Genomic DNA, 13,162 nt, shown 5'->3' on the forward strand with positions numbered 1-13,162 from the left:
TTTAACCAATAAAGAGCTTTTCAGTACCTCATTCAAAATGAGGCAAATCTTTTTATGACATCAAACAGACTTTAGAGGGAAAGCTTCACTTTTTCGTCATTTTTGGCGCTAATTATTATTCAAACTCAGTTACTTTTACCAATCAGTATTATTACGATTTTTACCAACAAAATCGTATGATTTCTCTAAAATTCTAAATTTGTTTAGAATCTCCAGTTTAAAACTATTCTAAGCTTATTTGACAGTCGCATATGCTAAATGAACAAACTTTAAGTAAACTCAGGGCCTAACACAGTTACAGGAATAAGTACTTAAGTAAAAGTCTTTTATTGTCCAAAATAACCGAGCGATTAAATTAATTACAAATGTGTCATCCCAATGGCACAATGCCAACTTTAAATCATTCCTACTATTTACATAATTTACGCGTTGTATATCAAGATTCGTCGGCAAGATAACGTTCTAAAACTGAATTTTTAACAGCAGTTTTACCCGTCCAAGGGTAGAAATCAGGACAGGGTTGACAAGTCTTCATATACCTCACACCGGATTTGTGCCATAAGTTACATACTTTTGGGTTATTGCAGGGTTTTGGACGCTCCTGTAAAAAAAGTAAAATTATTACGTAAAGGCAATTCTCTGGGGGTATTAGAATGTAGCAGGAGAGGGAAAGGAGGGAAATATTATTCAAAAATACGTATAAAAGGCTGGTTATTTGAAAACTGATGAAAAGAAGTGGATAAGTCCAATTTTGATCGACTTTTCAATGTTAACCACTTTTGTAATAAGAATCATGTGCTATCTATCATGTATGTGATGTAGCCATTCATCTCTAGACAGAAACTGGACAAAAAACCATCGGGCTTGAACGATTTTGCTCCTATGAGCCAAAAATACCGATAAGAACTTATAATTCCATTCAAATGTGACAAAACTATTCTCATTTATAGTCAGATTACACATTTCCTTTTAGTAACCTTAATACACTGACAGTAAAATCAAATCCTCAAATGAGGAGAAAAGCTTCAGTGACCTCAAGTTGATGACGATGAAGCTTACAAGAGTGAAATATAATTTTATAATAGTAAATATTCAAGATTAAAGGCCTATTTAGGTGATAGACCGTACCTAGGGGGACCCCCTTTCCCGAAAATGTTTGGCCGACTCGTAAAATCATAACAAAAAAGTATTTAATTTTTGTTCTTAATTAAACATAATTCTCCTAAACAAGAGCGAATCAAACCACGTTTATTTCCACCTAGTTCAACTTTTGATAACAATGTTTTGATAATGAAAAACAAATACATCCTGTTTATAATACTGTTGCAGCATTGATAGATTATCTGTAACCCCCTTAGTACCCTTAATACACTGATAGTATAAACGAATTCCTCAAGTGAGAGGAAGTCAAAGATTAAATCCCTCTTCTTGTTACAGTCACTTCGAACACCCTCTATCGAAAGCTTAAAACTTAGGTCTGAAATATAAGTTTATGAGGTTCTCACAATAAAACCCCTTGATCTCTATCCTATTATCAGATAAGCAAATATGTAATACTCTAAAATCTTTAGTTTTGTTGGACAAACGACCTAAATAGCGGTCAATTTTCTATTGACAGGATATATATTTACGGACGAATATACAACGGCGTGCCAATATAGTCTCTGAGACTGAGAGACTAAGTAATTATCCATCCGACAGTTCTAATCAGATTTACCTATTCATAAATTTTTATGTAGTAGTAGTTTGATCAGTTTCGCGGAAAAATTAAGATTTTACATAAGGGCAGAAATAATCTCAATACAGGGGCTTGGGCACTTTTTTTTTTAACTTAAAAGTGGGCTAAACCTTCAAATCTCTTGCTTAAATGACCCTTCTTGCGATAATCTAACGACCACTGATTCGATAAAAAAACACACCCCCATTCAAACAAACATATTTGGATGGGTAATAGATTTAGGGTTCTCGCATATGATGGATTTATATTATAACTTTCACCAAGAGTATACCCCCTTTTAGAGGTATTTAACCACCTTTAGAGGTGTTTAAGAGTAAAAAAAAAATCTAATGCTAATATTATGACTGAATTATTCTTAATTTGAATGAGCAAAACATGAAATTAATGGATTTTACATAATAAATCTGAGTACATAGCAGATTCTATTGTTATTTATATTTTAATCAAGATTTTTATTTTTACTGGCAGAGCCATCTTTAGAGTTCTAGTATCTGTTCATATAGAGTTCTTTCTTTACTAGGTTGCATCTACCGCTGCAACCGTGGGTGTCTATTACCTTGGATTGTTTTTTCAAGGGCTCTTTTAAATATAGGGCTATTTTAAACCCCCCCCCCCCATTCCGTGTTGAACAATTCTTCGTGAATGATTAACATCCCACGAAAACGATTTAAATAAACGTTTCAGAAGGCTCGTGATCCAAAATCATTTGAAACGAAACAAAAATGCATTTCTCATGTAAAGAGGGCGTATTAATGAGAAATTAAAATACTTACTGGGTAAGAGCACTGGAATGGCTCAAAACTATGAATTTGACTTAATGGGGTAGGATCCCGCATCCACTGAATCAACTGCCAATTCGTAATAACCCAAACATCATCCATAGAAACTAATGTATCTAAAAACGCCTCAAATCCTTCTTTATGGTGTGGAGTAGTAAACCAAGCAGCATGGTAGTAGAGAGGAAATGGTGCACGGTTTGAAGTGTAGTGACGTTCAAAGTTCTTGACTAACATCTTATATACACCCTCTGCGTCTGGAGGATTGCTGCAGCCATCTCCCATTGAACATCGTCCACCATTCAGATCCTGCCACATTACCATTGGAACCTCCCAGACACCTAAATAATATCAACTTAAGTAAAAACAATCGAAAAAACACAAAAAAAGAATACCAACTTTAAGATTGATTTTATGTACTGAGTTAGATTACATTTTTATAAGAAAAGAAAAAGGGAAACTGGTATTTTCATAATGTAAAAGGAGCGCATAAATTAGCTTGGGAACTTGGTACGAAAAAAGTTTGAGGTAAAGAAAGTGCACAGTTAATCTGTAAAATTGTAGTGTGCAGCTGAATAATTACATACTTTTATATTCAAATATCACCAGTAGCATTCTGTAAGTGCGGCCACTTGATAAAAAACTAACTAGGAGACTCATAAGGTCGCAATACGCTGGAGATTTGCCATTTTTGGCGTCACGACAAATTGTTGAGAGATTAATCAACACATTCGATAAATTTCATTAGCCTATCATAGTTAGGCTTGACTATGATGGTTAGGCTTGACTATAAAAAAGTTAGGCTTGGGGAAAATGGTTTTGGGGAAGAAACAGATTTCGAAATTACAGTTTCAGTTGGGTAGCTATCAAGAGCACGAGGAGGAGAAAGGAGGCTAAAATAAATGGTGAGGGAGTAGATCTTCTCAGTGGATTCGAGACGGTTATGTCCAATACTCACCGGGCTCCTAACTCATCGGTCCCTTGGAGTATAACGAGCAGACATGACAAAACAAGGTCCCACCTTAGAGTTTCTTTGAGAAAAAAGAAATTATAGCCTTTTTGTCTAAAGTGCCACAAGCCCGAAGAAAGCTCCTAGAGAGTTTTCCAGTTGCTTTTTTCATGAAGAGGAAGAAGTGTGAAAACAATTAAGTCAGTGAGGAGTTTATTTCTATTCTGATTCACAAACCTTATACCAAGGACAGATATTCATCATTAAAACGGTGGCGTTCCCTAATTCAATTCGAGCGATATTAAGAAGTTTTCAATAGAAAAAACTCCATGAACAAAGGAGTATTACCTTTACAGCATTATAAAGAGACTTTTGCTGACATACTACTGCATTAGCTCCACATTCATCAACTTGGCAGGACATGACAAGAATGTGGAAAGAGGGACAGCATAAAACATCCGCTGAAAGTCATCCTGATTTAACTAAATAACAATTTAGACAAAGTGCAGTGCTCATCCTTGCATATACGGATGATATTTTCATCGTTTACTGTTCCACCCCTTAATGTCCACTAGCTTTACAGATTTGAAAACTTTGGCGAAATTTTTTTACGGATTTTATACTTTACAGACTTCTTGAAAACGATTTCGCCGGATTGCTACTTTACTTGAAGCGATTACCATTTTCACCGCTCATAACCTGGGTTTTGTATTTTGTTCGCTAGCTTTGCCCCCTTTTTTATGTCTCCCTTTAATTTTTTTTTTATTCTGCGTATTATCGAATTATTTTTCACCTTTACCAATTTTTTACCTTTTTAACTTAATCTGACATTAATGACTTTGGCTAAAGAATGATTTTTCCTTCTACTATTGTTGTTTTGACATTGTTTGCCAGTTTTTTTAGTTTTCTTGTATTTTTTTGTTGCTTTTTTTTTGGCTTGTTTTTTTTATGACTCTGAAATTCGAATTCTTCCTAGGCTTGTAATAGGAGTTTTTCGAGATAAATATCTTATCTTACCGGATAAAATTGTTCACAAATAACGCTTGCAACACCAAAAAATTCTCTAGCTTTGGAAATAATTATTAAAAATTGCTTTGTAAAGACCTAGTCAGTTCTTTGCGGAAAGATCGCTGTCCCGCTATATTTATATCTATATTTGGTGTATCAATCACCATTGCATCTTCAAGGATTCCCACCATTCTATTGAGCATGAGCAAAACAGGTCATTGGGCATTGAATTTACCACTCATTTCTCTACATGCATAAAACATACATACAAAACGTCTAAAATTCAATAAAAAATTGTACAAAGAAGAGCTATTTATCTGTAGAAAAAAATTTTCACTTTGAGAAAGAGTTAAATTGTTAAAATTGACTATCAGTAAGAGGACTTAGACCCAAATAATGTCAAGCCATATGTTGGGCACAAGAGGTTTGTCTGTATTTTTCAGACCGGTGTCTTCCTCAATAAAGGCTTGAATGGAGGCAAAGACTCAATTACTAGATGTTCAACACAATCTGGTATGTAACTAGAGGTAAAAGGCAGAGGTAAAATTTTGCCTCTTATTGTCGCTCATATATTACTGACCTTTTTCATCCTATCAATATTTAAAGTAAAATAAACTCTGAAATATATTCACCTGGGTATGATTTTGTTGGGCATGGTGGAATCATACAATCATGGAACAACTTGTAATCCAACGTGTATGGGTATGATGGTGGTTTGTTTTCGTATACGGGCATGGATGAGTCATAAGTGAAATTAAGATCGTAAAGCATTTTGAACATTTTGTTGCCTCCAATCTGAAAAAGATTGAAATTACAGGGTTAGACATATACTACCTCAATTAAGGCTATATGAGAAGCTGGCGTATATGAGCCCAAAGAAGGCTAGATAAGCGAAACTAGCTGTGCTTCTATTACTTACCGTTATCAGCCAAATCCTAACAGACTTTGATGAGCCTTTTAAGACCGTAGATGGTTTGTCTTCAGTCCCCAGCTACATAGTTGATTACAGTTGCAAAGCAGCAACTAGGAAAGGGGGTGATGGACCATTGCCCCTCCCTGACCTCAGTTTACCCCTCCTCCAGACCCCAGTTTGCCCCCTCCGTCTGAAATTTAGTTTCTTGAAAAATCGCGTCAAATCTAAGGAAAGTCCGCATAATTCAAGCATTCATAGAAATGCGTCAGTTTTCTTTAGTTTATTTTTACATTTTAAGTTACTATATGGCTTATTTTTCAGTTTTCACTGTCATTTTGCTGATTTTGGAAAATTGGCTCCAACTTTATCTCCCCCCCCCCAGGATTATGACTCAATTACACCACTGAAATCAAATAGCCTACAAGTTTATGAAAAAATAGAAAATTTTATTATTCAATTCATTGAAGCAGGATATAATGACCCCAGATATACCATTTCTACTGTCTCCTCCGCAGCAATACTGGGCGTTTCATGTTCAAGTGATTGGTCATTTGACAATTTAGCGGTATGTTTACAATATTACATGCAGGACAATCGCACTGCCTAAGTAAACAGTGATAAGGCTTTAATGTGTTATATTTCCTCTCAGGCCACATTGTGTGGAAGGGCCGCATTGTATTGCAGAAACTTTGGAAGGGGTCATTCTATTGAAGTAGGAAGCTCTAGTGCCTTTTTTAGAATCAAAAGTGGTTTGACGGCAACCTAAGCCCCTTTTTGCTGTATAGGGGCTGCATATATTCGTCCATAAAATGACTACTTACGGATGCGAATACTATTGCTGCTGTGATTGCAGCTTTGACTGCGACTGCTACTTTTATGGCTGTGACCACTGCTACTACTACCATTACAAGTAGTACTACTACTACTACAGCTATTGAACTAAATCAAAAGAGCTTCAATGCATTCAGGTTGCCAAAATGGGATAGATGCAGTATCTCATGAACCTGCAGGGATATTGAACCTTCAGGTCATGTTGAGGAGAATGTTTAACTAAATCAAAAGACACAAAATGCACCAAAAGTTGTAAAAAACAGTGCAACTACTGCTACTTCTAACGGCTCATAAACTCACTGCAGCGCCAAGCCACCCTAGACTTGGAATAGGTATATTAGTAAACGAAGAACACCAGGCCCTACGTGCCCCGATTACACTAAGCTGCACCAATATTCTTTTTTTTCACCAATCAGCAGACTCGCCAGGCATCATAAGAAACTACAACCTACCAAGTGTCGGAGAGACAGATTTGCCAAGTCCTTCATGCCCTTTTTTGTTAGTGCAGTTAACAAGTAATTCTTTTTTCTGTTTTCTTTGCAACTGTTAAGGCAGCCTAATTTAGCGTTCATCATTTAATGCTACGACAGTTATTCATACAAATACGAAAAAAAAAAAAAACAACGACTGAACAAATGTTTATGGTCAGAACATTAAGTCTTTGGCCCTTGAAAATGGCTCTCGCTTCGCTTGGGCGGCAGTAAAGCCCAACACTGTGGTTCCCGCACGGAGTGAAGCATACACGGGCAAAAAGGAACTAATTTTAATGCATTTTAGCAATAAATTGGTAAAAGGTATTCTCGAAAACATAAGCAAGGACAGGCAATTACTAAAGTGATTTAGTCTGGGAAAGTTTACTAATGTATAGAGCCAAGCATAAGAGAACTTTTACAGTAGATTAAATAAAAAAGTATTTTTTTAACTGAAAGTAAGGAGCAAAAGGGGCTGTCCCCTCCTCAACAACCCGCTCTTTATAGTAAAGTTTGACTCTTTCTCACAACTCTACTTTATACAACAATAAAAAACTTAAGATTACTATTAAGATTCTATGCTTTTTAGGGGGTGTTTCCCCCTTTTTTCGAAAATAAGGCAAACTTCCTTGGGCTCATAACTTTTGATGGGTAGGACTAAACTCGATGAAACTTATATATCTAAACTCAGCACAAAAACCCAATTCTTTTGAGGTATCTATTGGTGTCAAATTTCCGTTTTTTAGAGTTTCGGTTATTATGGAGCTGGGTCGCTCCTTACTTACGGTTCGTTACCATAAACTGCTTGAAAAAGCAAAAATGTCTTGGATTTCTTCAGTAGATATATAGAAAAATAACATTTTATTATTTGAAACATACCACAATTTCAGAGAAGTGGCTTAAAATAGTAAAAAAAAATTCTTTTATAGGAAAATAGATTAAAAATAAATTGGATTCCTACATTTATCCATCGTCATGTCAATGCCCATCCGTACATGGGCAACTACACCCATACTGATTCAGAACACAGGTAAATGAAAACTCCCTTAATATCGTGGGTTTATACCAGATTAAATAAAAAACAAGTTTTTTTTAACTGCAAGTAAGGAACAACATTAAAACTTAAAACGAACAGAAATTATTCCGTATATCAAAGCGGTTGTCCCCTTCGCAACACCCTGCTCTTTAGGCTAAAGTTTGACCCTTTCTCACAACTGTACTTTCTAAAACAATGAAAAACTTTAGCGTACAGAGTGAGGCGTTGCGGAGGGGACAACCGCTTTCATATACGGAATAATTTCTGTTCGTTTTAAGTTTTAATGTCGCTCCTTACTAGCAGTTAAATTTTTGGTTACTTGGAAATGTAACTAGATGTTTTTTTTTTCAAACGTTTTTGTTAGTAATATACGTACATACATTATATTTTGCGCCTCCTTCATAGAAATTCTCTTCCCTCATGATAAATTCCTCCGTGGAAAGATACTACCACGTAAACCCCTCCCCCAACCCACCCCCACCCCAACAAAGTTTGCAGCTTGCAGCCCCTCCCTTGGGACTGTGGGGGATTAAGTCGTCTCCAAAGACATAGCTATTAGGTTTTTCGACTATGCTGAACAAAATGGCTATCTCGAAATTTTGATCCAGTGATTCTGGGAAAAAAATGAACGTGAGAGGGGGCCTATGTGCCCTCTGATTTATTTGGTCACTTAAAAAGGGCACTAGGGCTTTTAATTTCCATTAGAATCAGATCGTATCGACCACTGGGTCGAAATGATCACCTCTGGGAAAAAAAACAAATAAACACGCAACCGTGATCTGTCTTCTGGAAAAAAAAGTACAAAATTCCACATTTTTGTAGATAGGAGCTTCAAACTTCTACAGTAGGGTTCTCTAATACGCTGAAACTTATATATTTAAAATCAGCATTAAAATGCGATTCTTTTGATGTAACTATTGGTATCAAAGTTCCGTTTTTTAGAGCTTCGGTTACTATTGAGCCGGGTCGCTCCTTACTACAGTTCTTACCACGAACTGTTTGATTAAGAGGTAAACTTATGCGCATGGCTATTGAATAATTCGGATGGGATATCATTGAGACAATAGCTATAAATAACTAGTGCTCCCTTGCAGCACATGTAAGCCGTTGGTTCTGATCGCTGGTATTAGTACTGGTAGGAAATTAACCAGGGGTCAGGAAGGAACTGTTAAGTTTAAGCAGCGTTGCAATTTTAATCTTAATGTTAATAACATAGTTAGGAAGTAGTTTAAGGGAGATGTTTGTTCTGTATGTATAATACGTAATATTGCTAATAATGTAACTATTTTTTAATTCTGAAATATAATTTGCTTTCTGGGTTGTCTTAGTGCAATGAAAAGTCAGTATTTTTTAGAAGAAATATTTTAGCCTTAGGAGTGGATATCAAATCTTCCAGTGAGACTTAATAAAACTTCGTGGATTATTTTTTGTCGTAAGTAAGCCCTAGATTCCATTTTAGCATAAATTTACTTTAGCCTGTATTCACTGGCCGAAGGCCTTAAGGTATTGGAGAACCACCTATTTCACCCTTTTGCGCTTTTTCTTTTTCTTCTTTTTGCTTCTTCCAGTATTGATTTCAGTTTGAAATTCACGAAAAATATATTCTTACCGATAAAAATGGAGCACGCATTCCTCTGATATCTTCCGGCTTCACTCCGGCATAGGCAGCCAAAATATCTCTCTGTCCTGCTGTCTCTTTGGCCCATTTTTTGGTCGAAAACTGTTCTCCAAAACTGTGTCTAATAACAAATAATATGGTTTAAAACTAGAAATTGTTTATGTCTTAATTAATTCACATAATGAAGACAGTTATTTCAATAGGGTAATTCCATTTACGAGTTTTACCTTCAATAAATGTGTTCCTTTCATATTTCTATTCGCTGATGCTGTCTTACCCAAAGAGGCATAGCTAACACTTCTTTCGGAAATCAGTTAGAAATTAAAAAAGAATAAAAAAAAGCACTAAAAAAAAGTTTCTTGATATTAAATATTTGCAATTAGTGCAATTGGCAATTTTTAATTTATCTATCAATTTCTGAACCAAAAACATGACTATGATTAATTTTACCTCTTTTACCAAACAAAACCAAGATATCGCTTTTTCATGTCGTTTGGCCACGTAGGCCCTTGAGACTGTAATGGTTACTAGCGTCTATTACTGTCTTTTGTTCCATTTTCAAAAGTTTATTTGACCTTTTCATAATAAAATGTACTAATTTCCTTGTAAAATGATACATAAAATTAAAAATAAACGTTTCTTAATGCTAAATATTTGCAATTGGCAGTTTTGTATTTATCTCTCAATTTCTGAATAAAAAGCAAAATTGCCAAGTTAAGAAAATTTCCAAGAAACGTTAACTGATATCGGCGATAATTTTTTTTTACAAAAACTCTTATAATACAATGATAATGGAATACTCTTACACGTTACCTATACTTTTTACTCTGTGTCCATAAACTGTTTGGCAATGCGGTAACTTAAAGGATCATCTAACCTAGTCCATTATTTGTTTTATTATTTGTATATATTTGTATGTATTATTATTTGTATGTAGTTCGAGGCCGAATTGCATACAATTGATTGGGTGGTCTTGAAATGACTTATTTAGCTTGGATAATAGATCCAAATATACGATAGTAATCTAAAAACCGATTCCCAATTTCCAGGAAATCCTGGATTTAACATCCCCCACATTGGACCGGAGAATTAGATATTCAGTTCTAATGAAACTTACATCATCAGAAAAGGGTCGATTTTATTTTACCGAATAAAGAGAGCAGAGTTTTCTTTTGAAGGTTCAGGAAATTACAGTCCCTAAAAATAGTCTAGCATTCCTGCTAGGAAAATGCTTCAAACCACCTCAAAGAAATTATCATTGAAGCCACATGGCAGCCTTGGGAGTTCTCTATGGAGCTTCACACTTACATTGACAAGCTTGCGGAGAAAAACGTAAAATGTATTCTGTTATCAACAAAACTTTATAGACTCAAACCTTAGATTATGGTTAGCTCTCGATGATGGCTAGTTTCTTGGGAGAATTCGCTAACAAGTTATTTGTCTTTGACACTAAGACTCACAAAATAATTTTGAAGTACAAGGCCATTCGATACCTTCTAAATATTTTGTAAGGCTCAGCGTCGGCTGACCGTCTTAAAGACAAAGGTTCCATTAGTTGATTTTCCCAGCACTACGGTGAACTCCCAAAGCTGTCAACTTACTTAAATGATATTTATTTACAATTTTGGTAAAAATTTAAAGGGGATCTTGAATACCTGTTTCCAGCCCGAAATCTATCTGATATTAAGCGAAGTTTTCTGCATATTTTGGTGTTCATTTGTGTGCAAATTCTGCACAAATTAAGATTCCTGTTTTTCATCCCCCTCTGATCTCGCTTAGCGTGGAAACGGGATATTAGGTGATGAACTTTTTAAATTTAGTTTTCATTTTTGGTCTCCTCAGACTTGAATTGATAGGAAACGACCTTTCTGTACACCAATACTGCACAAATTAAGATTCTGATTTTTGATCTTTGACCTTGCTTAGGTGAAAAGGGGGTATTAAGTGATGGAATTTCCCATTCCTGATTTAACTTTTAATCTCCCCAGACTTGTATTAATAGCAAGCAGCCTTTCAATTATATATTTTTTCAATTATATATATTATTATAATAGCCTTTGGGGTGGCGCTTCGCGCCCCCAATCCCCCCCGGGGATTGATTGCTAATCGAGCATTCCCTGTGTCCCCGTCGTCATTTATTTATCCCCCTGTGCCCCCCGGCGTCCCCGTTTTTGTCCCGGTCGTCATTTATATTCCCTGTGTCCCGGTCTTCATTTGTGTCCCGGTGTCTTTTTTTTTTAGTTTTTTTTAGTTTACCTTTTTTATTTTTTTCCTTTTTTTTAAGTTTTTTTCTTTATAGGTTTTCTTTTTTTTTAGCTTTTTTCGCGCCATATTAGTTACGCACCATTGTAGTTGTGTTCCTGTGTCCCACCTGTGAATACAGATATATATATATATATATATATATATATATATATATATATATATATATATATATATATATATATATATATATATATGTTTTTAACTACGTAAAACTTGCGAATATACAACATTCTTGGCTGTCCCATTGTCTGTGCATATAAATAGATTGTCAGGTTTACCGACTCTTGTACATGCAACATACAATTGTCCATGGGAAAAACAATCCGTATTCAGATCTATACCTCATTATTATAATGATTGCCCTTGAGCTTTGTTGATGGTGATTGCTAATCGAACACTCCCTGTGTGCTGGTCGTCATTTATATATCCCCTTTGTGCCCCCCGGCGTCCCCGTTGTAGTTGTGTCCCTGTGTCCCGGTCGTCATTTATATTCCCTGTGTCCCGGTCGTTATTTGTGTCCCAGTGTCCCAGTCTGTAATTTATCTTTGAGTGTCCCAGTGTCCCGGTCTGTAATTTCGTCAGTCGACAAACATGACGTCGGTTGACAAACAATTTCATGACGGCATACAGCTCAATCCTTATAATGACGTCAGTCGACACACAAACATGACGTCAGTCAACAGACAAACAACTTATTTTTATATATATAGATTACGCCACAAATGGTATCTTTTTTCCTTCTGACCTCGCCTAGGGTGAAAATTGGAAACCAAGTAATGGAATTTTTTCACTTCTGATGTCATTTTCGGTCTTCCCGGACTTACATCAATAGGAAATGACCTTTCAGTTCAGAAAATATTGTAAAAGTTTATATTCGAGATTTCCCCCCTCTTTTCCCTGAAAAAATAGATTGTTTAAGCAAGGCCAATTTCAGCCAACCTCAAAACGGCTATTATGCGAATTTTTCCAAATATTTTGGAGCCAAATACATATCTGTTGCTCAAAATGCCAAGATTCAGTTAACCTAACCAAACCATGAAGACAGAAAACGAAACTAAGTCCAAATTCCACTGGTTTCTACTATTTATTCTGCTATTCCATTCTAAATCCTCCTTCGAAAATACAGCGAGGCTCCTGGGTTAACGACGAAATGTGACAACAAAATTTGCTGGAATATGCCCTCTTCCCTTACTCTATATGTGCTCATAATGCAATCTCTCTTACTAAAGATTTTTTGAACTATTGCAGCCAAAAGTTAGGGGACGCACTGAAAAGGATAGTAAATACCGTACTTCAAAAATAATAAGTAAAAGAGTAAGGTCTGGTGATTTTACCAATCGATACAGCAGGAAATGTATGGTTAACATAAGAAAACAACTGATTTGTTTGCAGGATAAGTATTTTGGACGGCTGATATTCATATGAACATTATGAACTTTCTAAAAACAAATGTTTATGATACGATCATTAGCTTTTCACGATCCTGTATTTCATGGAAACATTTCAAAATAGAAATAGAAAGCTTTGAATGACACGCTTCAATTATTCTAAATGATAG

At 35.6% G+C, this 13,162-nt stretch overlaps 1 protein-coding gene across 4 annotated transcripts in view; it reads right to left on the reverse strand.

Moving 5' to 3' along the window:
- Positions 1-311: 311 nt before the first annotated feature.
- The window catches only part of LOC136036058 (uncharacterized), a 159,797-nt gene continuing 146,946 nt past the window's right edge, over positions 312-13,162 (reverse strand). For all 4 annotated transcript variants that reach the window (XM_065718016.1, XM_065718014.1, XM_065718012.1 and 1 more), the window contains 4 exons: positions 9,331-9,460; positions 5,104-5,266; positions 2,512-2,855; positions 312-601 (listed from right to left, as the gene is read on the reverse strand). In XM_065718016.1, coding sequence (XP_065574088.1) covers positions 437-601; positions 2,512-2,855; positions 5,104-5,266; positions 9,331-9,460 — 802 coding nt within the window. In that variant the 3' untranslated portion in view covers positions 312-436. The remainder of the gene's footprint in view (positions 602-2,511; positions 2,856-5,103; positions 5,267-9,330; positions 9,461-13,162) is intronic.

This window comes from Artemia franciscana, chromosome 15 (assembly GCF_032884065.1).
Source record: "Artemia franciscana chromosome 15, ASM3288406v1, whole genome shotgun sequence".
Taxonomy (NCBI): domain Eukaryota; kingdom Metazoa; phylum Arthropoda; class Branchiopoda; order Anostraca; family Artemiidae; genus Artemia; species Artemia franciscana.